Below are 26,392 nucleotides of genomic sequence, written 5' to 3'. Positions count from 1 at the left end.
CTTCTTGTTGAACCCAGTTAGGAAGGGTGTAATTCAGGTGCCTGCAGCCCGAGCTGCCCCATCCCGCAGGCCCTGCCTTCCCTTCGCCTCCTGGAAGCCGGGTGGGGTGGGAGGACGAGCCTCCTGCAGTGCCAGCCGGGCAGTCACAGTGCATGTGCTCGTGCCAGCTGCCACCTGATCCCCGGTGGCACTGCTGCTCGCGAGGGGCCAGGCTCTTCTTCTTCCCCTCGAGTACTTCCCAAACCACAGAATAACACTTCCTGGTCGCTGTTCAGACTGCTTTAACAGATCTGGTTCTAGAAATGAGGTCAGGTGGCTCTTTATCCCCTCTTTACAGAAAAGGAAACAGACATTATGTAAAGGGACTTCAGAAAGCCCCTGGGAAATGGAATTAAAGGATAAATTTATTTTGGTGCCCCCAAAATTGGAATCTTTGCATGTGAAGGACCAGCAAGTCCGTGGAAAATGCAGTGACTCCACTGGGATCTGGGACAGGGAAGGGCTGCCAGGCCAGGGCCTGGGGTGCTCATGAGGTCAGGGGTTAGCGGCCCCTGTGTCTGTGACAGCTGCCATCTGCTTTTCCCTTCTTAAGATGGGCTTTTGACTTGCTGAGGAGATGAAAGAGGGGAGGCGACCTGCCCGCAGTTCCTCAGCCAGCTGTGCCCCTCACAGCTGTGCCGGGGGCTCTGGCGGCTCGGCTGTAGGCCAGCAGGCCAGCAGAGACGAGGGGAGGAATTCCAGGCGGAGGAACCTGCGCGAACCGTGCTGGTTGGTGTGGGAATAGCACCCACGGGCGGCCCGCTTCTCACCTGTGTCTCCCGGCTGGCTTCCTTCCTGCGCTTAGCTGGGCCTTTTGGAGAACCACAATGCCTGAGGGCCAGGCTGGGCATGGCCTCCGAGTTGGTGGCACGTCCTCCCCCCGCTGTGGGCGCGTGCTCTGTTTCTGTGGAAAGGTGATGGCAGACAGATTCCTAACAACTTCCCTAGTTCTTTATGGATGTGATGAGCTTTAATCTAAAAGGATATTTAAAGCAGTAAAGTGGAGGATTTTTTTTTAACACTAAAGACTATAGTAGTGAGATGTGGAAAGTACTATAAATGTCAAGAATTTTTAGTACTGTAGTTAAGTAACACTCTGAGAAGGGTGTTGAAAAATGGGACTGAATTTTAAAAAGCAGCCAAAATAATGAAGAGCTTGAATATGGTGATTTAGGAGTAATGAGACTGTTTGGGGAGGGGGCAGAAGAAGGCATATGTAATTCCTACAAATATATAAGGGCTTGGGGTGCTCAGGAATTAGGCAGGGGAGTTGGACCGTTTTAATTAGTAAAACTGACTTGATAAGAAATGCAGATCACTTGAACATGTTTCATACAGTGTGGCCTCGCCTCCCCTTAGACCTGACGCTGAGCCGGGGAGCCCTGGGTGCCCTCTTAGACGTGGGCTCCTGAGCCACATGTCGCCACCACGTGCCCGTGGCTTCCCCATGGCGGCAGGAAGTTCTTAGTCTAGTACTGCAGGCCCCTAGTTCCTCTCCATTGTTTCTCTTCCTCACAAAGACTCTCCCCATCCTTTCCGTGAAAGGCTGGGGGGCCCAGCCAGCAGACGCCGGAGCACCAGCAGCCTCCGAGGCTGGTTGAACGCAGCCCCCCTGTGGGAGCTCCCCCATGCACAGGGCGTCCCCAAAGAGGCATCCTGGTGAGCTGGGTCTTCACCTTCTGGCAAACACGTGGGAACTGGAACACTTGCGGCCGTGTGTGCACCAAGCCCACTGCCTCCCAAACACACAGGCCTACACAAGTTGCCACGGGGTGGTACGAGGGCCATGGAGGGTTATCGTGACAGTCTTCTTTCTGGTTTCAGATTCCATTCAGGAAGCTTCCAGGACAGGAAGTGGCAAGACCCTGTTGGATGGCCCTCCGAGAGTGCTCCAGCCCTTCCTGACAAACAGAGCCAAGGTGGCCGGGGCGCCCCCACACCTGCCCCTGGCAGTGAGGAACCCCATGCTGGCAGCAGCCCTCTTCCCTGAGTTCCTGAAGGAGCTGGCCGCCTTGGCCCAGGAGCACTCCATTCTGTGCTGCAGGCCCCTGGGGGACTTCGAGGACTCCTACTGGTAGCTGCTTTGTTTTTTAAAATAGACATTCTTGTTTTATAAGGTTTTAGCGTCTGGACTGAATGTTAAATGCGAAGCTGCTTACAAAACTTTCTACTTTGATGTTTCCTGGCAATACTTGATTGTGGGAGGGGCATTTTCCAAGTGTCTCCCCTCTCCCTGGGTGGTCTTCCCACCTTACCTTACGCAGACTGTGTACCCCATAAGCCGCTTGTGGCCTTGGCAGGTTTCGTAAGTGCAGCTCTTCCTCCTCACGTTGTCCAGTTACAATTCACTCGCTCAGCTCACACCAGGCAAATACTGGGGTGCAGGATTTCTGAGTGCCCCGCTGTGCCGGAGGGGGCTCACCCCTGCGGGGACACACCAGCTCCTGCTGCCTTCTGCGTTTTGGCGTCCACTTTGTAATAGGGAAGACTAATGCTGGAGCCCCCCTCAAACAAGCACAACGTAGCACAGGTCCTTCTGAAAGCGACTTCTGCGTGTGTGCTACCCAACACGTGCTGCCTTATGGGGTGGGGAAACCCAGTGGCCTCCGTGCTCTGCCTGGGAAGTCAGATGCAGCAGGAGATGCAGCAGGAGCGTGCTGGAATGCAGGGAATCCTGGATGCTGGAGAGATTTCTCTCACACCGCCACCCACACTCTGGAGTTAGCCTTATCTCAGTGAGATGTGCACAAGATGACGTTTACCTATGCAAACTGTTACTTTGGGTTTCGGGTGCTGGATCAGATGAAGAAAGTGTGGAATCATGTACTTATGCAAAAAAGCAACCTTCATTAATTTTTAGTGTTTTAAGAAATCAGACACGAGCTTGTGGAGCTCTCTCACGGTGCATTGTTCAGGGAATGCACGGAGTGGGGGAGGTGAGCTAAAAGCACCCTGTCCAAACACCAGTAGTTACTTTGAATTGTTTGCTTCTGCTAAGGTGTTGTGCTCCGCTCTGTGCAGAAACAGGAGCCAGGCAGCTGGGATGTAAATGCAGAGGGCACAGGGAGCCCTGCAGAGCCAAGTGCCTGCCGCCACCTCCCTCCGCCCGGAGACAGAGACGCTGCCTTCTGAGTAATGGGCTTCATTAGAGGCCCCAACGTGATGCATTAGTGCCTCTGCTGCTGCTCAGCCCGCTCCGAGAGGCATAATTATGTTTAGAGCCATGGCTGCCTTAAACCACCACCAAGAGGGGAAACGCACAGCAAAACTGTGCACTAAAAATAAGACCCAAAAATGTGTGTGTGGAGATGAGAGCCCACTCTGCTCTGTTTGGGCCCCGTGGTGCAGGCGCGAGGCAAGAGAGGTGGAGGGGCCCATGTGTTTGTAGGCAGTTGGAAAGCCTGTCTCCCCCCGCCCCCTGGCTCTCTCCTGGGTGTCCCTGCTGAGCCCCAAGGGCAGCCGTAGGTCTGATGCCCCTGCCTCAGGAGCACGGGTCTGGCATCAGTCGGGGCCTTGGTGCAGAGGGGAATGGAGGCTCACCTCTGAGACACTGCAGAGGACAGCAGCCCTTTTATGTTCCAGGGCTCTCGAAGGGGCTTTGTCCTGAGACAGATTGAAAGCCAGCCCGTGGAGTGAAGGCGCCAGGAGACCTGGCGTGAGCTGAGGGAGCCCTTAGGAGCCAGCCTGCAGGAAACCAAGGTACCTATTCGAGGTTCATGTCTGACTTCAGATGGGTTTGTCTCGAGCTGTGGTTTGCCCAGCTGTAGTGCAGAGGTGAGGATGTAGGTGGCCTGGCCATCTGGCCTGCTGCTGGAGTCCATTAGAACCCAAGGTATACAGAGATGGGATTTAAGCTGTAATTTATTATCCTCTTTATTTTGCACAAATATTTATCCTGTTTGGACTTTACCAGGTCACAAAATGCTAAAGCCACATCTAGAAGCTGTATTCTTTAGCTGTTGGGTTTGATTTGCAACTCTATCCATTATTTGCTGATGGTATTGGGCTCTCTGCAATGCCTTTCTTTTATTACAGAATACCACATCCCCTTTGTAGAAGGTGGCCTTTGGGAAAGAGCTTGGTTTTCGCCTTTTATATATGTATAATAAAAGATAAATAAATAAATGTTTCCCCCCTGAGTAGGTGCTGAAGTCACCCTGCTTTAAAGGCAGGCAGTAGAGATGGTATCTGGGGTGAAGGCAGCACATGGGACCTCCCTTGGCAGGGTGCTAGTAGGAAGCTCACACGCTGGCCCTCCCAAGCTGCCCACTGGGATTTGGAAACCGATTCCCGTTTTTGAGCCCATCACAATCTGCCTCCAGAGGATTGGGCTCATGGTTTTACAAAAATGAAGTCCGAAAATTCACCTGCTGGTTGAGTGTTGCCTTACCAAAAGAAGGTATAGAGACCGAGGGCTCCCACTAGGAGAGAGGCAAACCCTGCAAGATTTGGAGGCGTGAAGGCTCCCTTCATATCTAGGTAGAAATGAAGATAACATACAGCTGGCGAGTGATGGTGGGAAGAAAATCATGGTTGTGAAGTGGACTATTCCAGCTCTAAACAGGTGAGGCCTTTAGAAATCTTTTAATGTTGGATTTGGGGGAAATGTTTAAAAGAAACTCAGCATGCTTAAACATGTGGTTTGAGAGTGGGCCCTTTGCTGTGTGACAGGCAGGCTCCCATGTCAGCTGCGGTGCCACTTACTTGCTGGGACAACACAGGGAAGAAACAGTGGATGCACAGCCTGTGGGGTAGGCCCTGCGCTGGCGTCACTGTGTAGATCCAGGTCCTGCGCAGGGAAGGGGAGACGAGGGTTCCTGCAGCATCACGTTAACCTCAACTCATAATTCAGGGTCTGATCTCAAGTTCCAGACCGAGTGGGTTTTGTGGTTCAAAATATGAGCACACTGGGATACTTAAAATTGATTTTTTGAAAATGGCTGTCAGTAAATGTTTTTACCAAAGTTTAAAAATATTTATTTGTGTGTGAGAGGCAGAGAAACCCCCAACTGGTGGTTTACTTGCCAAATGCCTGCTAAGGCCAGGAGCTTCCGGGGGCACAAGGGTCAAAGCTAGAGGGGGGATGGGATGGGTACCAGGAACTCATTTACTCGAGTGCTCGCCACTGCCTCCCAGGGTCGTCCCTAGCAGGAAGCTGGAGTCAGGAGCCGGAGCTGAGCTGACCCAGGCACTCCAGTGTGGAAGGTGGGCATTTTAACTGCTGTGCTGCCTACTCGTGCTTCAAAAATCTGAAACAAAGAAACCCCAAGTTAGGTTCAGCCTAAAGCACTGTTAGGGAGTTTGTTAGCAGTTTTCCACCTCTGCAGTGGGGATGCTGGAGTAAGCAGAGATGCGATTTTCCTCATTAGCTGGCTGCTTCCTCTTGCTGGGAATCAGGAGTTGAGAACCGGAAAGTACTAGGATATGCTGGGGTTGGATCTGATGATGGCTGTGTAGCAAGGATGCACTCAGGGCTTGGAGGGGCCCTGAGCAGGGCAGATAGCTGTTTATTTTCAACCCATCAAGACTCAGGGCCAGGGTGTCGCCAGGAAAGCATCCTCTTTTGCAGAGAATCTAGAACGGGACCCACAAACCTGCAGGCTGCCTGTTTAAACTGCAGCAGCCAGGAATCCTCAGGGCTCAGAGCTCTTCTCCTGGTCTGGCTTGGTGTGGCGGTCACATGAGCTGACTTCCATGCACTCCTTCAGGTTCAGAGGTTAAGGGCTGTGGATGGCTTTCTAGCTCTGGATCTGTGTCTGGGGAGCACTGCCTGGGCAAGGGGCCTGTGCACTGTGTGACACTACAGATCTGCCTATGCTCCAGGGCTCAGTGTAGTGCTGACCGTGAGCCCTGTTTAGTGAAATGGCTGTCGTGCTGGCCATTTGTAGGAAACACACTTTTGCAGGACAGCTACTATGCAGGTGCTGCTTCAGGTCACCATCCCCGCCGGCGTGGCTGTCCACGGCCCGAAGCGCTGGCCTTGTGGCTGAGGCCGCGGTAGCTTTGAGTCGTTAAGTAAATATTCGAGGCCCCTTCCTGCTTTTGCCATCAGTTGATAAATCATGCAACACTAATTCTCCATCAAATAGCAGCTTAAAACAACAAGGCAATAAGGAAAGAATGAAGCTACTTTTTTTTTTTTTTTTTGGCTTGTTTCTGAATGACCGTCATAAACCTAATGCTTTCGAATGAGCTCTCGGAAGACCAAGAATGGTTTGGGGGATAATTTTCCTTTAGTAAATGAGGTCTACATTCAGGCATTTATTAGGCCATTAATTGACTTGGAGGACAGATCATTTTGGAAGCTTGTTAACTGGATAAATAGGGCTTTTCAGCAAGGCTCTTTGGGAAAAGAAGGGCCAGGACACATTCAGGGGCCACCTTTAGGTCTTCAGCCTCTTGTACCTAGAATCCTAAAACTGATCACGAATCTGGCTAAGACTGATCCTCCCCACCTGTAGGTCACTGTGATTTTTTTCGTGTCTTAGAAGACATAGTTGTAAACCTGACTTGTCACCTACCCAGGTGAGGAGACTGTCAGTAGGATTCCACCTGAGTGTGTGTATTTCAGCATCTTCTGGAGAGGGTTAGAGTCAGCGCATCACTTCAGAAGCTGACAGAGGCCACGGAAGCTCCTGGGCCAGATAATTCCCTGGGGCCGAGGCTGCAGCAGTCATCTTAGTGTGCCCGCTGACGATCCCCTGGGGCAGGGGGCACATGGCCCTTCTTGCCCTGCAGATGCTTGACGGAATGTGGCGTCGGTGGTCTCAGTAAGGGAGGCGGCACGAGAGGGCTGCAGCGAGCCGCGGTGCACCTCGCAATCCAGGGCCAGCTCTGCTCACAGCCACGCTGCAGCCCCCGTGCTCACGGGGAAATAACAAGGCCTTCCAGTCGGTTAGATGTAGTGTTTTTTTCTTCCCCAACAGTCGCTATGACACAGCTAAATTCAATTGAAGTGAAAATACAATGTAAGCTGTAGGTCATGGTCGTAAGCTAAAACGGAATTGTCCAATTTGAAGCTGAGAGGAGGTGTATTCTTTCAAAAATGTCATGGTGTTCTTCCAGGTGGGCAACGATTACCAGGAAAAAGGGGAGAGGAGGAGCGGCTCAGTGGGAACATCCTTACCCTGGTGCAAGAATGCCAACTTTTTCCCACCTACACCTGGAGACAGACAGACATATTCACCTTGATGAATAAGTCAGGTCAGAGACAAAACTAATTTCTCAACCCAAGTGACCCAGAAATTAAGTCTGGCAGTTGTGAGCACAGAACCCCACCCGGTAGTTTCATGAAGTGAGTGAACTCTTACTGGAGACTTCCTCCGTGCTGGGGCTCACCTTCCCACTGGAACCCACCAACCTCTGCCTCAAGCAACAGAACACATGTGTGGGCCCTACCAGGCAGAGCTGGTTCAGGCCGCCGTGGGGAGCACAGTCCCCTCGCAGACAGCCTTGGCTTCAGACACCCACCCTAGCTGTGTGGACTGCAGTGCAGGCTGACAGTGGCCTCATTTTAGTCTCTCCCCCTGAAGAGTAAACAGAGGAGCACCCACACTCACGCACCCTGTGTACAACGGCAGACGAGCCTGGTCCTTAGGCGCAGGACCCCCCTGGGCGGAGCCCTTAGGGTCTAAGCTTGTGTAATATCCAATCAGGTTCCAATCAGATGATCAGAGCTCTGCCTCCCTTTTTGTCCTGGTAGCAGCAATAGCCACAGAAAATCTGGTTTTCAGGATTCTGGAAGTTGACGTTCAAGACAACAGGCCATTGGTAGAGCTGGAGGAGAATTAGCCTTGTAAAAATAGATGTTTTCATGCCGGCATTTTCTCTAGGAATAATCAGTCCATGAAAAAGTTTTCACTGACATCACGGTTTTGGTAAACTGTTTATCTGGATACACTCCCATTAAGCCCGCCCTTGACTTGAAATGACCTGGAAAGATCCTTCAGTGGGTTCGATGATCTAGAAGCTAGAATTTGTGATGAAAATGGGGTTCATAACACAAAACCAAACTGTAGTAATTCTGACCCAATACAGATCCTGCCAGAGTGCAGCTCAGACCCCTCTGCCCACCCGTGTGTATCGCAGAGGCTCACGGGGAGGGGAGGGAACATGCTGGCTTCCAGTTCTAAATCACCCGTTATGCTTGCCACAGCTGGTTTCCTTTGACCCAGCCGAGAAAGCAGAGTTAGCGAGGGCACTTACTCACAGGGTGAGGGAGGCCTGAGCTCGTGTGCACACTGGGAGCCAGAGGCTGGTGGGCGGTGGGGAGGTCTACTTCCCCCAGCTCGCCAGCTGCCGCCAGGGGCGTTTCCACCATCCTCAGCAGGCTGAGAAGCAGGCCTCCCAAGGTCCTGTTGTCCTGCTACAATCACTTTGACAAGCCTTTCTGAAACCAGCATTTGCAAAGCTGGTCTTCAACACTGAGCGGTGAGGGGATAGACGCGCACGGTGAACCAGTGGGTGTGGGCGTGCCCGAGGACTCCTGGCTGAGGCCAGGGCGCAGGCCAGCTGCATCGAGATTATCTTATCATCGGGTCCAGCGTCTGATTTCCCAGCTCTCTTCTCCCCGAGTGGAACAAGCAGTGTGCTGTCACAGCTGTTCCGGCTGAGGCTTGGGGCGGGGGTCATGAGCTGCACATCTCTGAAGTGTAAGTCAATTTTGTATGTGATATAGCAGTATATATTTTATTCAGTAAAGGTATTTGAAGACGTCTGGTGTCTAAAACCATTCATTCATTCTCGGCCCGTGCCTTCCGGGCTCTGTGGACGCTACCGCTTCCCGCCCTCCCTCCTACCCCCTGGGCACCCCCCCAAACAAAGGCAGTCTATGCTACACTAGGGGGTGCTGCTGCATTTTCTTCCATAATCTTTGAGGTCTAAACACACCGCGTCCCGGTGACCGTCTGTGCTCACCGCTGCTGGCAGCAGGAACCGCGTGCCTGGTGAGGGGCCGCTCACAGCAGCAGTGTGTGCAGTATCTAAGTCACCACTGCAGTGTCGCCGACGCACACGGGTGTGGCTGCTGCTCTGAAGACGCCGAGACACTGGAGCCACAGCACGGGGCCACGCCGAGACACCAGCTCCAAGTGCGGGGACGCCCGCTCCGTTCTGTCGGCCCCAAGGGCTCAGGGCGCTGGCGAGGACAGCTGCTTCTCCAGGATCTGCTTGATCAGGGCGGGCTCTGCTCGGCCCTGCGTGGCTTTCCGGACCAGCCCGATGAGCTTATTTATAGCTCTGGGGTTTCCCCCCTTCACGTCCCTCACCTGCAAGGACAGACGCAGTTTCAGAGGTGAGCCATGAAGCACTCGCACCTAAAAGCTACGCTGCGGGTGGGGGCGTTGGGCTCGCAGGCTCCTCTCCAAGCACCACTGGGCTGGGCTGGGCTGGGCTGGGCTACGCTACGCTACCCAGGAGAATCCCAGAGTTTGACCACAGCTTGCCGTCCCCACAGGAAGACCCGAATCCCCCTCCCATGACCCACCAGAGCACACAGCCGCCTTTTGCAGTCTTTGTCCGTCGCTGCAGACATGAGGCGGCGGCAAGATGGAGACGGCAGGCTCGGCAGGCTCATTCTCCTTATCAAGAGCTCTCTGCGGAGCTGCTGGTGCCCCAGCAAGCTGCCAGGGAGGGGGCTGCTCTGAACGTGACACAGGCAATGTCCCCCACTGACAAGCGGCCCTGGACAACCACAGCAAGGGCTCTGCAGCGTATGCAAACCCTCTTCCTCTCCTTTCTTCCCACTTCTGCAGGCCGGAAGCTCAGGTGTTTTCCTGGCTCTGCCCTGTGCACCTACGCCTGCTGGGTTAGCTTGGGGGCTCCTTGGGGAGTGCAGCCAAATGCCACATGGGTGCCAAGGTTGAGGCCTGGATTCAGTGAGCTCAGGGCTCACTGGGGGTAGAATCTCTCCTACAGGAAAAGTAGTTGTAACTCCCCTGTGTCCTGTAGTACAAAGCTGGAAGAGGCAGGGAGGGGACTGCTGATGGAACAGGGCGCCTGTGGCCGCAGCAGCGGGGCCCCCGCCTGCCCGCCCCTACCACTTGGGGGTGTCCGTCCAGCGTGGCGCGGCACAGCTCTTCCAGGGCCTCCCGGTCCTGCAGCAGTCCCAGCTGCTTCTCCGAGACGATCTGCGCAGGCGGCTTCCCCGGGCTCTTCCACAGCTCCTCAAACACCTGTGGGCGAGGCAGGGCAGCAGCAGCAGGTGAAGCTCACGCCGCCCCTGCACAAGCGCAGACTTGCAGAGCGCCCAGCCGGGTGCCCGCAGGCCGGGGCGCCTGGCTGCCTGGCTGCCTGCCCCCCAACCCCCACTCTGCGGAAGCTCGGGACGAAGCTGCTGTAGGTGGAGGCGGACAGACCTGGGTCTCCCTACACTGAGACCTCAGCACCAAGGACAGGAGGGCTCCGGGCCCGCCGGGCACCCCCCGCTCAGCGTCCTGCACAGGGAGGGGGCTGTGGGAGGCGGGGGCTGATCCTCGCTCCCAGGACTCCTGCCCACAGCAGTCACAGGGCCGGCGATGGATCTGTCTTGTGTCCACTGAACTAATCACTCGAGGTGACATTTTGGTGAAGGACTGGGGACACACTGTGGCGGGGGGGGGGGGGCAGAGAATGGAGAATAACTGGGCCTGCCGCCTTTACCCTTGCAGGCGGCTCCTGGCTGGCCTGTCAACTGCTACCGCTGCGTGTTTTCCCACTGGTAAAATGGCAGCACCACATCCCCAGCCACCAGACCCGAGCACGTCTGAGGAAGCGGGCCCCACGGTGCTGGTTCTTATGCGGGGCTTTTCTAGCAGAAGCACACCCACGAGGGAGCGGGCGCTCCTCGCTGTGAGCTATGCCACCAGTGCACTGGATGCTTAAAAAAGAAACCTAGAAAAACCCAAACGCTGCCACTTCCTGTTTGAAAATCTTTCTCCCGCTCACCACACAGGAGCCGGGAGTGGGGTCCGCCGTGGGGTGGGGGGCAGGCACTTAGGAAAGTACCTTTACGTTCCTCTGCACTAGTTCTTCCCCAGAAACTCCGGGATTTTCTCCCAGGAAAAAGCGAGGAGGAAAAACAAACCCTAGGCAGACAGACGCGCCACGCCAGGGTGCGCGCACACCCGAAGCTGACGGAATGCCCTAGCGCCAGCGTCTTCCAGCATTTTCCACATCTTAGGACCGGAACGATGCTATTCACTGCACTAGGCCTACAGAGTTTTCTGTTTGTTTTTTCTTTTTGGTGGGGCAGGGCGGGTAGGAATCAGGAGTGGTTTTTTCCTGTTTCACTGTAAATGCTACAGCACTCTGGCTCCTAGGTATTTGTTTTTTCCAATCCTCCTGCGGCCGTGAGGCCAGCCTTACACATTTGTATCTCTGAGCCCAGGGGAGGGGCGCCTTTAGCAGGTGCCCTGTCCAGGGTCACAGTGCAACGCCCTGTGGGTAACCTGTCCCGCCTGTGGGTGTGCGTGACCATCAGATGCAAAGGCACCGGTAGCAGGACGGCGAGCTTTCGGCGGAGGCTCCACCCAGGTGTGCCCTGTGGTCCTGCGTGCTGACCAGGAAGGGTTTTCTGAACATGGGAACCTCAGCCACCTCGCACTGCTGGGGGAGTCCGCGGTGGGAGTGACCACACGCCAGGGATGGCTGCGACATTTATCCACCAAGTGCACCCCCATCCCCTGGGCTCTCCCTGCTGAGGGCAGCCTGAGGGACAGAGGCGGCCCTGGGACTGGCCGGGAGCCTGCGTGGAGTCTGGTGGCCCTGGGACTAGCAGGCAGCCTGCGTGGAGTCTGGCAGCCCTGGGACTGGCCGGCAGCCTGCGTGGAGTCTGGCGGCCCTGGGACTGGCCGGCAGCCTGCGTGGAGTCTGGCGGCCCCAGGCTTTGACAGGGCAGAGCCACACAACAGTGATCCTCCCCGATTAGCCAAGAAGTGAATTCTGTGCCTGCGTCCCGGCATAAAAGCACGCCCGCCAGCACGTCACACTGAGTGACAGAGGTCACCCTGCGATGGCATCTGGGTCTCACAGCCAACAAACAGCTGGGCGGGCAGAGGCGCCTCGCGCAGGCTTACCTGTTTAGCTGCTGCTGACGAAATGGCGCGGGTGTGCAGCAGGTCGAGAAGCTCAGCCAGGGCAGAAGGTGGGACAGGACTAGCGGCCCCCAAAAAAGGAGAGAAGAGAAGCTGACATTTCATAACGGCAGGGGCCCGTTAGTGGTCCCTCCAGACCAAAGCTGTCCACCTGCAGGTCTACATAACTGGACCCACTCCCAGGGAGGAAACAGCAGGCCGACTGCCCTCTCGCTAGCTATTTTGTATTTTAGGATCTACCAGATTTTTGCGACTAGCACTGTTTTTTCTTTATTTGACCTCCAACACTAATGGCTGTTAGGCAGAAGTAGCAACAGACAACTGCTCAGGGCAGTCAGTCAGAAAAAGCAGGGACTGGGGCCGGCGCTGTGGCATCGTGGGTAAAGCTGCCGCCTGCAATACCGGCATCCCAAATGGGTGCCTGTTTGTGTCTGGGCGGCTCCACTTCCAATCCAGATCCCTGCTAATGGCCCAGGAAAGCAGCAGAAGATGGCTCATGTACTTGGATCCCTGCACCCACGTGGGAGACCTGGAAGAAGCTCCTGGCTCCTGGCTTCAGTCTGGCCCAGTCCTGTCTGTTGCAGCCATTTGGGGAATGAACCAGCAGATGGAAGATCTCTCTGTAACTCTTTCAAATAGATAAATACATCTTAAAAAACAAAAACAAAAAAAACCACCCACATTCCATGTCAGAGTACCTGGGTTTGAGTCATGGCTCCATTAAAAAAAAAAAAAAAAGGAAAAAAAAATTAAAAGCAGGGGCTACAAAATTCCTGAGCCATGAAGAACAGGGAAAAAAACTCATTAAGGAAATATTTGTGATTGAAAGATCAGCCTAAAAATTGCTTGAAACAAAAGAGCTGACCCAGCCAGCTTCTGGCGGGGGTGGGGGGTGGGGGCAGTGTTTCTGTGCAACAGCAATTCCTTCTCACTGTAAGAGGTTTTCTGTCGGGGACGGTGCTGGCCACTGGCCACGTCTTCATCCGTCCTCACGGCCCCTCCTCCGCTCTGTCCTCCGCAACCACAGAGCCCTCAGGGACACAGAGGGGTTGAGGATCCATATGGTATGTGTACCTTATTTACCAAGACCCCATGATCTAAAAGGGCAGGGGGCAGTGGGCGAGGCAAACGCCCACGCGACTGAAAGACACAAGCGAATTCCACTCAACCTGACCACTTTCCTAGCTGTGAACCCACAGAGCCAGGCCAGCGACCGCCATCTGTCTGGGGTCACCAGGGGCCTGGCTGTGAACAGACAGGGGTGACTTATAAATAGCACGCCGGGGAGTCTGGGTAAGTGAAGGCTTCGGAAGGCTCACTGCCACTTGAAAACACCTTCTCTTGAAGTCTTGGCTCCCCTGGCTTTCTTTGGAAGCTCTTAGCTAATAATAAAGAAACTGCAGCTCGGCCCCTTCTGCCAAGGATTCCCAGGCAGCCGGGTGGCGCGGCCAGGCACGGTCCTACAGAATGGCCGGCTGAGGTATTGCGTGGCCCAGGGTATGGGTAAAAGGCTTCCGAGCGCCTGGCATTATAACCCGGCACTCAGGACACCTGAGAGGCACGCTAATGAACTCTGGGAAGGAAGCGGGGTGGAAGGCTGTGACGTGAACCAGGGTCCTTCCCAGCCTGCCATCTGTACGGCCAGGGCATGAGCACCCAGGTTCTTCCCAGAGCCTGGGTCGCTCGGACGCTCTCAAGTCCGAAATGCGACGGCCAGTTCCACAGCACTGGCTGTGTGCGGGCCCACGGAGAGCACGGAGGGCCGCCTGGATTTCTCGAGCAGGCCCGGGAGTCCAGGCTGTCCCAGCACGCCGGGGCTGCTGTGACAACGGCACAGACAGCAGAACCCGAGCTGTCACAGCTCTGGAGGCCGCACGTCCATGCTCTGGGCGGCGGCAGAGGGTGCGGGGAGGGCCCCGTCCCCGGCAGGGGGCCTGCTCTACGTGTGCGCATGTCAGGGAGGGGACCTAACCACCCCCTGAAGGCCCCACCTGCTAGACCCTGACTTCGGGCTCAGGACTTGAACGTGACACATTCAGATCACAGCAGTGACATAAAGGACACGGGAGTGCGGAGGGGCAGAGGAAGATATAAAATAACTGAAACACTTAGCCGTGGAAACGTTCACCTGACTTCACTCATCAGGCCATCGACGTCCTGTGACATCTCTCGCCCCCTGGGATTCCTGGTCCCCTCTGTGTGCCCACAATGCTTGCCAAAAAAATGAGTGCTGTTTGTGTCGCGGGATTTCCGCCACCGACAGGGCTTTCTGGCATACCGCACACACGATCGCGGATACGCCAGGGCCAAGCATGGGGAGGGTGACAGGCGCTTCTGTCACCCCAACCACCAGAGACCCCCTGGGCTGTCAAGTAAACAAAACCATCCGATCGGAGACCTGGCGGCGGCCGAGGCACACGCTACACACGTGCTGCCGTCAGAGAACGCTGGTTTCCAGACGGGGACTGTGTCTCCCCCAAAGCGCCTGACGCCGCAGGCTTAAGCTGTGTGCACCTGCCTCTCTTCCTCCAACTGCCCCAGGCCAGCCTGTTATGGAGCGGGCTGGGGGTGGGGAGAGCAGTGGGATCATTGCAATCTTCAAGTTTCCTTTTGGGATCACGACTCCCATTTCCAACTTGTACTTCCTAAGCATACGTGCCGACATTTCTGCAACAGGACCCGGCCTGGACCTCGCTTCCCCTCCCTACTTCTTCCCTTCCATCCCCATCTCTTCCCTCCCCTCCCCTCCCCTCCCCTCCCCTCCCCCAGTGAAACCTGCTGCCCCTCTCCACCCCACCCCCACAGACTTCAGGCCCCAAGCCTCCCTCTCTGCCTGTGTTGACACCAGCCGTCCCTGGAGGGAGACACTGGATCCTGACCCTCCGGGGGGCACCTGCTGCTCCTGTTCATCTCACAGATTCCTGGAGTACTGAGCAGCTGTTCAGACCACCCAGCACCCACCCTCACCTCCCACTCTGTAAGGACATCAGCCTGGGCAAGCTCCAAGGCTTCCACAGGTGCCTCCGGCCTCTTCCATCAAAGCGCGCTGTGCCGGAACCCCTTCCCTTTGCACTCCCACGCGTCCTCCTCTGAGGCTCACCTCTGCTGTGGCGGCTTCACTGTCACACTTCACAAGCGCCACACCCTCCGCCCTGGACCCTCCGCTCCTGCTCCTGCCCGGCTTCCCAGGTGGCTCCCATCTACCCCGCAAGCAAAGGCCTCTGCCTTCCAGCCTGTCCCGTGCAGCCCTGACCCGTGCACAGACGCTTGGCGTTCCCTAGTCTGCTGCACGCACAGCCCCGTGAGACCCCTCCCACCTGGACCTCCAGAACCTCCTCCTGCTCCTCAGGGTGCGCCTGGGCCCAGGGCTGCCACCACTCTGCTCCCGAGAGGCCCCCGACCCCGCACCCGCACCCAAACGTGTTCTGAACCGGGGGAGAACTTCTGGAAAGCACCCAACAGCTACAAGGCCCTGTGAGCTGCACACGGTCTCTGCCACACCGAGGGGAAAATCCAGCTATCCACGGGCTGCACCGAAACAGGCCAGAGGCCCCCACAGCACAGCCGCCGACCCTTATTCTCACCCAAGCTCCTCTTCACAGCCGGCTCCCGGCCATCACCCCGCTCACTACCCTGACCGACCACAGCCCTGCGCTCTGGTCATGGGGCGGCAAAGTGAGCACCTGTCCTCCTTAAATGTCCACTACACATCCAGAAGCCCCAAATCTGAAAGGCTCCCCCAATCCCAAGCCTTTTGAGCATCATGTTGGAGTCCAGGGAGTTCCATATCAACGAGCATTTTGGATTTCAGATGTTCGGATTAGGGATGCCCGCTAAATCTGTTCCAAATCCAAGATCTGAAACCCTCCTGCTCGCCAGCATTTTGGATATGGGATCTTGACCCGTATCATCAAAGCCTAGTGATCAAAACCTTCACTGACGTCACCCCCGGCACCACACTCCCAGTGCCACCATTTCTCACGTGGCTGTGGCTGCGGCCACGCCGGGCTCCATGGGCTTCTAGCACACGGGGGCTAACCCACACGTCACACTGCTGGGCTCATCTTCGTGCCAGCACCAGTGCCCTCGGAGCTCCAAGGCCCAGCAGGGCAGCTGCACTTGCTGATGTCCCCACAGGACCCCCAGCCAGGGAATCTGCACGCTCCCTGTTCTTACCTAATCAAAGCTGTTAGCAATGTAGAATGAGCTTTAAAAAAAAAAAAAAAAAAAGGCCTCTTAAAGCCAATGCCTTCAAAATAACTAAAAAGCCAAGTTCCACACGTGCTTTCGTGCCTGGGCCCTTTAAATGCCACCCTGCTGAGGGGTCTTGAAGGAGGAATGTGCATCTGTTCCTCGCCAGGGTAGCACAGGGGCCTGCGGCTGGCGGGATAGCCACTGGCCCCAAGCCCAGGAGACGGCGGCCCTGCGAGTCAGGCTGCCGTGTCCAGCCCAGCTAAGCATCCCTGCGTGACGCGGAAGCACGGCGGCCATGGCGTGGCTTTGCCTCGTGGTCGGTTCTCTGTAAGCTGGGACCCGGCGGCGGCTGAGCTCCCGCTCTCCTCGACTCTGAAGCAGTCAGTGCTCCCGTGTTGAGAACCGGGTACCCCCCGGCTTCCTAGACCTCTGGTGCTTAGGAATGTCTGGGTAAACACCAAGGGCTCCAAGTTGACACAACAGGCTAATTCACCCCTCAGCTCCTTCAGAGACCGCCACGGCGGCTGTTAGCAAAGCCCTGACTCACAGCTCATCCTGTAGAGCAACGTGACCTGAGAGCGGGGCCCGGGGCGTCCAGTCCACGCAGCTGTGCCGCACGAGGGGGGTCGCCTGTCTCTCACCGAGTCGCTGTCCTCAGCCAGGTCAAAGAGCTGAACCTGAAGACTCCTAACGCAGTTCCTAAGCCCACGTTCAGCAGCTCCGTGAATTATCACCAACAATACGGAAACACGTATGCTGAAAGCTAAGAGACTTCTGTTTTCTCCTGAGGCTCAAACAGCTTTCTGGGTCACTGAGGCTAACACAGCCTCCCCCTTCTGCGCCCACCGCACTGAGCACAGCTCTGGAGCAGGGAGCAGGCCTTCCTGCCTTCAGTTCAAACACCATGCGCACGCTAGTGCCCTAGGAGACCGACAGTATCTCGGGAGCTGGGACCAGGTCCTGTTCATCCCCACACACGAACTGCAGAAGGCCACTGGGAACCCATCCCACAGGCTCCCAGCTGAGGCCCATCATGTACCCAGCCACATACCTGGCCGCACCGCCCAGCTGTGCCCGTGTGTACAGCCATCCTCACCTCCCAGCTGTGCCCGTGTGTACAGTCAGCCTCACCTCCCAGCTGTGCCCGTGTGTACAGTCAGCCTCACCTCCCAGCTGTGCCCGTGTGTACAGTCAGCCTCACCTCCCAGCTGTGCCCGTGTGTACAGCCATCCTCACCTCCCAGCTGTGCCCGTGTGTACAGTCAGCCTCACCCCTCAGCTGTGCCCGTGTATAGCCATCCTCACCTCCCAGCTGTGCCCGTGTGTACAGTCAGCCTCACCCCTCAGCTGTGCCCGTGTATAGCCATCCTCACCTCCCAGCTGTGCCCATGTATACAGTCAGCCTCACCTCCCAGCTATGCCCGTGTATAGCCATCCTCACCTCCCAGCTGCGCCCGTGTGTACAGTCAGCCTCACCGCCCAGCTGTGCCCGTGTGTACAGTCAGCCTCACCCCTCAGCTGTGCCCGTGTGTACAGTCAGCCTCACCCCTCAGCTGTGCCCGTGTATACAGTCAGCCTCACCCCTCAGCTGTGCCCGTGTATAGCCATCCTCACCTCCCAGCTGTGCCCGTGTGTACAGTCAGCCTCACCCCTCAGCTGTGCCCGTGTGTACAGTCAGCCACACACCTCAGCTGTGCCCGTGTGTACAGTCAGCCTCACCCCTCAGCTGTGCCCGTGTGTACAGTCAGCCTCACCCCTCAGCTGTGCCCGTGTGTACAGTCAGCCTCACCCCTCAGCTGTGCCCGTGTGTACAGTCAGCCTCACCGCCCAGCTGTGCCCGTGTGTACAGTCAGCCACACCCCTCAGCTGTGCCCGTGTGTACAGTCAGCCACACACCTCAGCTGTGCCCGTGTATACAGTCAGCCTCCCTTGAGCCGTCTTCACCTCCGGCTCCTGCCAGCCACATTCCTCCTGTTCCCGCATTGCTGGCTCTCTGCCACTTCCACACAGCGCCGTCCCCTTTCCCTGGGCGTCACCCAGTCCCTCCCTCCCTAACCCGTTCCAGCCTTCTGTGTCCCCTCCACAACCTCTCCAGAGACTGTGCCTTCACTGAGTGGCCACAGTGCTGGGTGTAGAGGGGGTTTGAGTGACAGCTCACAGCTGGGAGGGCAGTCGGGGGCCACAGATGCCACACGTGTTCATGTGGTCACACCAAGACCCAGGGGCACGCAGCTGACTCCGAGCACAGCTCGCTCTTGAAGTCAACGACCTTTTGGAACCTCACATAGTAAATGCCTGTCTCCGTGCCACCTCTGCTGGGCCGGGCTGCTGCTCAGAGAACGGCAGCCACCCACCCGGCCCACCTGTCTATGTACTGCAGCCTCGCTGTGGCGCCTCTGCGCTGAACAAGACTCTCCTTCATTCACCTCGCTGCCCAGGCAGGAAACCCACCAGCCATGGCGGCTGGGAGGACTGCCATCAGCCTGCCCCACCTCCCTGCTGGTGCGCGGCCGCCGCGGCTCAGGCCCAGACATGTCTCCCCGGCACCCCTGTGAGATGGCCCCAACCGCCTTCTGGCCTCTAGTCTGCCCTGCCCTGCTGATGGCTGAGTGTCTGTGTCCCCAAGAAATACAGGGGCTGAAGGCCGCCCCTGTGACGTGAGGGTCCAGGAGGTGGGGCCTCGGGCGGGGGATTAGGTCTAGACCTCATCAGGCTGAGGCTGCCCTTGTAGGAAGAGACTAGGACTCTCTCTCCGCCAGCACGTGAGGACACCGACAAGCCAGGAAGGGACAGCTCGGCCGGCCCCTCCATCGGGGACCCCGGGGTGGTGGGAGGTCAGCACGTGCCACTCAGGCTGCCAGCCTCACTCAGGAACTCCAAGTTCCCTTGGCGTGAAACTGGGGCCAACCTGGGATCCTGAGCTTCCAGGGTTGTTGATAAAGCCCCCCGGTACTCCAGTGCCCCCCACCCCCATCTCTGTGATGTGGCCCCTCCCGTCCTGCTCGCCTGCCTTGGCACCCTGCAGGCTGTAGCTGGCCTGCGCTCACTCCCCAAGGCTTGGCCCCAGCATCCCCTCCCCGGGCTGGCGCGTGGTGGGGAGCCTGGCCATCCCCGGCCCGGTCGGGTCATCTGCCTCCAGCAGCACGGGGCAGGCCGAGGTGCCTGCCTGTTGTCTCGGGAACGAATCCCCACAAGTTCCCAGACTCCTCGTCTTATTCCTCTTTAAGCCGCCAGCCCCTCAGCACAGGACAAAGGCCGCAGTGCAGTGTCAGAGCCTCCAACACACAAATGCGTTGTCAGATGCGCTGGAGAACATTTTTAGAACCTGGAGTTCACAGGGGACGTTTGTTGTGTCTGGGGGAGCAGAAAACGGGCCCCGCCCTCTCTCGGCGGCTCCCGGACCCAGGGGCAACGATGAAGGCGGACAGAAATCCCAGCACTCTCACCTCTCGCTGACTGCAAGGTTCTGCTGCTTTAAATAGCCCAGGAAAGTGTTGAGGACCCAGCTCACCACCTTTTTTGGCTCTGCCCTAGTTTCTTTTATCACATTTTGGAAGAACTCCAGTAGGCCAACTTCATTCTGTTAAAAAAGGAAAAAAAAAAATAAAGAATTACATAAAAACTCCCCTCAAAATGAAAGATCAGCAATTCTGCAATGTCCCCCTTTGCTTCCTCTGAGACAGCCACTCTCTGCCACACGCTCAGAGGGCACCAGAAAATTCTCATCACGTCCCCGAAAGGGCAGGCGTGCTGCTTCTACTACGGCCACTGTGCGTTCACGTGGCATCTGCTCAGGGCGACGAGCCAGTTCAGAGGCCTTGACCTTGGCGGCCAGAGGGCAGTGAGGTCCACCAGTCCCCGCACACCCTCTGTCCTCGGGGCTGGGCCGCAGTCTTTATCCTGGAGCTGCAAACCTGGCCTGCGACACCAAGCCTAAGTTTAAGGCCGGTCCCTTTTCTGTCTTGTCCTCTGCTGAGTGTCAAGATAGAAGGAACCAAGAGAATATTCCACCTCTGGAAAAATCAGAAGTGGACTGCAGCTGTATTCATCGTCAGAGCACCCCCAGAGGTAGACGGGAATGGTTCTGGAATGTTTTCCAAAGGGAGAACACAGACGCACATGCCCTGATTAGGCCAGCCACACGTGGAGGGAGCAGCCGGCCTCCAGTTCTGCTCATGCAAACAGCCAGCTGACTGTCTCACGAACACGCCTCTGGCCACCCGCGCCCACCAGCTCCGTGGGCCTGGCTCCCACTCTTGCTCTCTGTGGAAGCAGAGCTGAGTCAGGGCTGGGCCAAGGTGAACAGATGCAACGTCTCCCGTCACTGCGAACGCCTGTGAAAGTCACACGGGCGCCATGGTCACCGTCAAACACTGCAATTCCAGTGGTGCTGCCTACCAGTGACCTGGGGCGCTCATCAATCACATACTCGGGCCAATGTCGCAGAACCAAGACATTCCGCTGAGTCCTCCCTGAGGATTTCTGTTAAGGAATGGAACTTGTGCCACACGCGTGGGGAGGCGGTGGTTGCCAAATGCAGAGGGTACAATTTTAATTAGCAGACTTCCCTCACCTGCTGCAATCTACTCAAACCACTCTCCTTGAAATATTCCAGTTCACACTGCAGCTAAGCCCCCCCCCCCCCCCCCGGTCAAGAGACCCTTCGTTAGCCAAAAGAACTTTCCAGAAAAATAAGAATCTCAGAAGAAACCAGACATCCTTATTACAAAAGTGCTCTCAAGGTTTCGCTACTGTAGCAGCTGTAATATGTACTCAGGCACGTAGTCACTAAAGGAGAAATTCCATAACAATAAATCCATACACTTTTCGTCACAGATAAATTCTCTGGTGACAAGTCTACTGCACAATCTCATAATCATCTCGAATCTCCTTTCAAGCCAGTGCTATTATTCCACTCTTGCTAGAACAGGGCAAAGGCCGCTACGGCAACCGCAGACTGACTGCAGAGAAAGCCTGGGTCCGGGCAACGAGAGGGGAAGTCTTATGGGGAAGTCTTTTTTTTTTTTTTTTTTTTTTGACAGAGTGGACAGTGAGAGAGAGAAACAGAGAGAAAGGTCTTCCTTTGCCGTTGGTTCACCCTCCAATGGCCGCCGCGGCCGGCGCACCGTGCCGATCCAAAGGTAGGAGCTAGGTGCTTTTCCTGGTCTCCCATGGGGTGCAGGGCCCAAGCACCTGGGCCATCCTCCACTGCACTCCCTGGCCACAGCAGAGAGCTGGCCTGGAAGAGGGGCAACCGGGACAGAATCCGGCGCCCCGACCGGGATTAGAACCCAGTGTGCTGGCGCTGCTAGGTGGAGGATTAGCCTATTGAGCCACTGCCGGCCCTTTTTTTTTTTTTTTTTTAAGATTTATTTGTGTGTTTGAAAGAATTAGAGAGAGGAAGAGACGGAGATAGAGAGGGAGAGAAAGAAATCTTTGATCCACTGGTTCACTCCCCAAATGGCCACAACAGCACTGGGCCACACCAAAGCCAGGAGCTTCTTCTAGGTCTCCCATGTGGGTGCAGGAGCCCAAACATTGGGGCCATCTTCTGCTGCTTTCCCAGGTGCATTAGCAGGGAGCTGGATCAGAAGTGGAGCAGCTGGGACTCGAGAAAGCACCCGTATAGGATGCCAGAGTCGCAGGCGGTGGCTTAACCAGCTACGTCCAGGTGCTGGCCCGGAGAAGTCTTCAAACTTCCACAATGGTACGTAAGTCAGCAGGCAGGTGGAAAATCGAAATCCGGGCACGATTCCCTTTGTTCTCACCGAGACAGGCTGGCCCGCACGTGACGCGAGCCACAGGAGGAGCGCTCTGCGCTGTGCCAAGGTGAGGTTTTCTCAATCCACCTAGAAACAATGCACTTGAACGTGCAGGTGAGCCTGAGCTGCTGGGACATGATGAATTTCCACTCCTCTCCCCGTGGTGGCTCTCTTACTGGACGGATCCCTCAGCAAGTCAGATTCCTGTTTGTCTTTTCGTGTCAGCGCTGTGCTGAGGCCTCTCCGAGCTGGGACTGCGTACTCCGCCAGGGGACACATGGTTTCCATCCACAATTGAAAGCCGACGTGCGTGTGCGATGGGGTGGGGCCGGAGGAAGCCGAGCTGCTGCTGCCGCCCAGGGAATGATGGATCAATGAGAGCTGCCCACGCGCTGGCTGCGCCGGCTCCTCCAAGCACAGGCCTGCTTTTTGCAGGGACACACACACACACACACACACACACACAGAGTCTCGTTTTCTAGTGAGTTTTTCCATGAGACTGGCAAACGCTAATAAGCTTGGCGCAGCTCTCAGAAGTCTTTGCTGAACCTGTCAGAGCAGCCATCTGGGTTTCTCAGAAAAACAGTGGACCGGTAATTCCCTTACATAAAATCCTGGCGAGAGTGACGCGCGAGAGCCATTGCATTAGGGGGCCTCGATGCCCTCCTCCACAAGAACAGCGAGCGAGCGAGCGTTCCGCTGAGGACTGATCCATCCTACACGCGGCAGGTCTCGGCACCCGGCGACTGCCTCTCTCGGCTGCTGCCGACTGTAATTGTCCCTTCCGAGCCCACTAATGCAGCGGGGACAACTGGTCTTGTCTTTGGGATAACCCCAGTCTTATGGCTCCATGACCAGGAAGCAGCTTTTTCATATTTTAATCAAATTTCCCAGAGCATTCAATTATGCTCGGAGTCAATGCCAGGTCAGCTTCGTAGACGCTAACAGGAACCCTCAATTACTAATGGATTTGTCAGCTGATGCATGCTGGCGGGAGGTGGGAGGCGGGAGGCAAAGCAGAGGGATCACCTGGCCTATGTCGCCGGCTCTGGGATGGGACCTCAATTGAGCCCTCGTGGGTCCCTGGGAGCAGCCCCACCTCAGCATTCTACCCTTGGAGGCGGTAAAGTTGACGAAACCGTCCAGCTGGCAGGGGACGAAGGCCGATTTCGCACCTGCAATTTGTGTTCGCAGTCACACGCCCTGGAACCCTGACAAGAGGCCCCAAGTGAGGTTGGGCTATGTTTGCAAGCCGACGGCGACGGCTGCCCAGTGGTATGCTTGGAAGAAAAAGGAGCACAGGTGACCCAAGGTGAGCGACAGCTGGTCAGGTGGCCGGGAGCGCCCTGGCAGCTACCAGGGACTCTGGCTGAGCCATTCTGAGCTGGTGGAAGGCTCCCAGTGGCACCGACTGCACACCTGCTGGACACGGGGTGGGCAGCTGCACACGGCCGTGGCTGCCGCTGCTAATAATGATGATAATAATGTTGTAGAAAGGCAGTGGTTACAGATGAGCTAGGCACTCTCTCCACAAACTCGTCCAACCCCACTGACACGCCTCTGAGCTACGTTCCCTTAAGCTGCTCTTTGACAGGTGAGGACATTGAAGCACTGACTCGCTTGAGGTCACAGCGCAAGAGGGTAGAAGCGCCAGGATTCACACCTCTGCAGTTTACGTTTGAATTAAACCTGTGCAACGGCCTCCCCACCGCCTTCCTGGGGACTGACAGTGAGCACCTATCGGGCAAGGAGCTCATGAAAATACGGTACCTTCCATCTCCATTGTTTTATCTGCCAGCTGCCAGCTGTCACCCATATTAAAGATGCTGCAGGGCCCGCGCTGCCACTGCCTGCGATGCCGGCATTCTAAACAGGCACTGGTTGGTGTTCCGGCTGCTCCACTTCCAGCTTGGGAAGGCATCAGAAGACGGCTGAAGTGCTTGGGTCCCTGCTACCCACTGTGGGAGACAGATGAAGCTCCTGGTTCCTGGCTTCAGCTTGGCCTGGCCCTGGCCATTGTGGCTCTTCGGGAAGTGAACCAATGGATGGAAGCGAGTGGTCGCACTCTCTCTCTCTCCCTCTTTCTCTGTAATTTTCCCTTTGAAATAAAATAAATAAATCATAAAGAAAGATGTGGCAAAGGCTCTGCAATTAGCTTAGAAATTAGGAGAAAATGGCTGGTTCATCTTCTGCTTTTTTAAGATTTATTTATTTATTTAAAAAGCAGAGTTACAGAGAAGGAGAGGGAGAGGCAGAGAGAGGTCTTCCATCCACTGGTCTACTCCCCATATGGCCGAAACGGTGGGAGCTGTACCGATGTGAAGCCAGGAGCCAGGAGCTTCTTCCGGGTCTTCCACGTGGGTGCAGGGGCTTGAGGATTTGGGCCATCTTCCACTGCTTTCCCAGGCCATAGCAGAGAGATGGATCGCAAGTGGGGAAGCCGGGACTAAGAACTGGCGCCCACGTGGGATGCCGGCCCTGTGGGTGGTGGCTTTTTCCCGCTATGCCACAGCCTCGGCCCCACACCTTCTGCTTTTTCTAACGTACACCTATGCCATGTGTCCCTCAGCTGTGGCACCACACACACATCTGTCCTCAGGCCAGCCAGGAAGACAGTGGCAACAGATACCACCTGTGCCACACTGGGCTCCCGGGGATCAGAGGGTGGCCCGAGCTCCCCTGAGCCTGCACAGTTCTCAAATGCCTCCTGACACATCAAGACAGAGCCTGTGACTTCTCATACAGCTCTGGGGGTGAGCATGTTCAATACGGGTCACTCCACAGCAGGTTTAAACCTAACCAGGCAGGCCACACCTGAGGGAGAACAGCGACGACAGAGGCGGCCCTGCATCTGCACCCTGAGCCGCGGTGGTTTCAATAGGGCAGGGCCCTCTCAGGTGGCAACGTGGCACAAATTTGAAGTGCGTCCCTCCTCCATGCGGCAGGGGTGTGGGGAGCAGTGGCTGAGCTGCTGTGCAGTCTACAGAAGGGGCTGCCACCTGCATACTGACAGAGGTGGAGGGACAGCGGGGGGGGGGGGGGGGGCACCATGCTCTTGTTCCTGGGCATTCCTGCGCATTCACTCCTTGCAAAGCAAGAAAACCAGAACTCAAACCCCACGCCTATACTGCAAAAAGGGCCCCAAGAAACCATACCAAATGCTAGTTTTGGGGGTGGAGGTGCAGTAAAGAGGTCTGGAGAGCAACGGGTTTGGGCCAGAAGGCGGAAATTAGGGCGACATTACAGAGGGCAGGTTCAGTGGGGCTCAGGGCTGTGAAGTGACTGGGCCCCGCTGCTTTTCATGGAAACAGATGCGCCGGGAAAACCTTCCAGCCGTGCTCCTGTGGGCAGGACAGTCACCCTTCGAGAGAGGACTCTTCCGTGGAGGAGCCGAGGGGAGCGCACCGGCAGCGTGAGGCTGGCGAGGAGGCGCGGCCCTCCACGTGCATCCGGAGCCCGCCTCGTCACTGCCACCTGCAGCAGCCCTGCCACCGATGCACAGTCCTGTGGGTAGGCTCTGCAGCCTGCGCTCAGGGCGCACAGCTAGAGGCCCAGGGTTCAGCTTAGCTCCCCACAATTTCCACCCCGGAGTCCTGTTCTCAGCAGGCTCGGGAGGCCCTGAACAGGAGAACGTCTGACAGTTTCACTTGCACTGTTTCCAGGAAGCACTCTCGTACTTCTCTTGAATGCAACCCCGGCCACCGGTTCCATGCAGGGAGCGTTGAGAATAATGTGAAAATGAGTTTACATTCTCTAAGATGCGCTAACTCTAGGAGGGGTGTTGGGGAAAACCAATTCGGGAGTAAGATTTTCCCTTGAATAATCAAAGCGCACCTAATTAAGCTAAGAGAAGCTGACGGCATGGTAAAAAGACAGTATGGGCAACCGTGGGACACAGGAAGCCGCTCGTCAAGAAGGCCACTGGTTGTTAAGGGACACATTTCAGTGGCCCTAAAACCACCGCGGTGTACCAGCCGCTGACAGCAATGAGGCTGAAGGGCGCCGTGGATTCGCTCATCTCCCCCCAAAACCTGCCTGAAACCGGAAATCACACGTTTTATTTGCCCAGAAATGGGAAATTGTTGCACAAACAGGAAATTGGGTTTGGGGATGGCTTGGGACGGAATCCCTCCCAGGTCCCTGAGGCTGAGCACTCTCTCCTTCCTGTGTTTTCTCCATAACAGGCAGGTTCTGGAGGGGGCCATAAGGCTCCCTCCCCAGGGATCAGCCTCTTGCCACCTGCATCTGAAACAAAGGGGCTGCTGGCGGTGCAGGGCTGGAGTTAGAAGATGCACCTTTTTATTCAGCTTTACCACCACAAAACATC

At 56.3% G+C, this 26,392-nt stretch overlaps 2 protein-coding genes across 5 annotated transcripts in view; one reads left to right on the top strand and one right to left on the bottom strand.

Annotated features, from left to right (window-relative positions):
* FHIP1A (FHF complex subunit HOOK interacting protein 1A) overlaps positions 1-8,754 on the top strand; it is a 307,224-nt gene extending 298,470 nt beyond the window's left edge. For all 4 annotated transcript variants that reach the window (XM_002716896.5, XM_051819359.2, XM_008267334.4 and 1 more), the window contains one exon: positions 1,864-8,754. In XM_002716896.5, the coding sequence (XP_002716942.1) occupies positions 1,864-2,117 (254 nt within the window). In that variant the 3' untranslated portion in view covers positions 2,118-8,754. The remainder of the gene's footprint in view (positions 1-1,863) is intronic.
* Positions 8,700-26,392, bottom strand: part of GATB (glutamyl-tRNA amidotransferase subunit B) — an 88,425-nt gene continuing 70,732 nt past the window's right edge. Inside the window, exons 10-13 of the mRNA XM_002716908.5 lie at positions 19,750-19,883; positions 12,093-12,171; positions 10,077-10,211; positions 8,700-9,305 (exon numbers count right to left, since the gene is read on the bottom strand). Of these exons, the coding sequence (XP_002716954.1) occupies positions 9,168-9,305; positions 10,077-10,211; positions 12,093-12,171; positions 19,750-19,883 (486 nt within the window). The 3' untranslated portion in view covers positions 8,700-9,167. The remainder of the gene's footprint in view (positions 9,306-10,076; positions 10,212-12,092; positions 12,172-19,749; positions 19,884-26,392) is intronic.

The sequence above is a fragment of the Oryctolagus cuniculus genome, chromosome 8 (genome assembly GCF_964237555.1).
Source record: "Oryctolagus cuniculus chromosome 8, mOryCun1.1, whole genome shotgun sequence".
Lineage (NCBI taxonomy): Eukaryota > Metazoa > Chordata > Mammalia > Lagomorpha > Leporidae > Oryctolagus > Oryctolagus cuniculus.
This window is presented reverse-complemented; position numbering and strand designations above follow the sequence as displayed.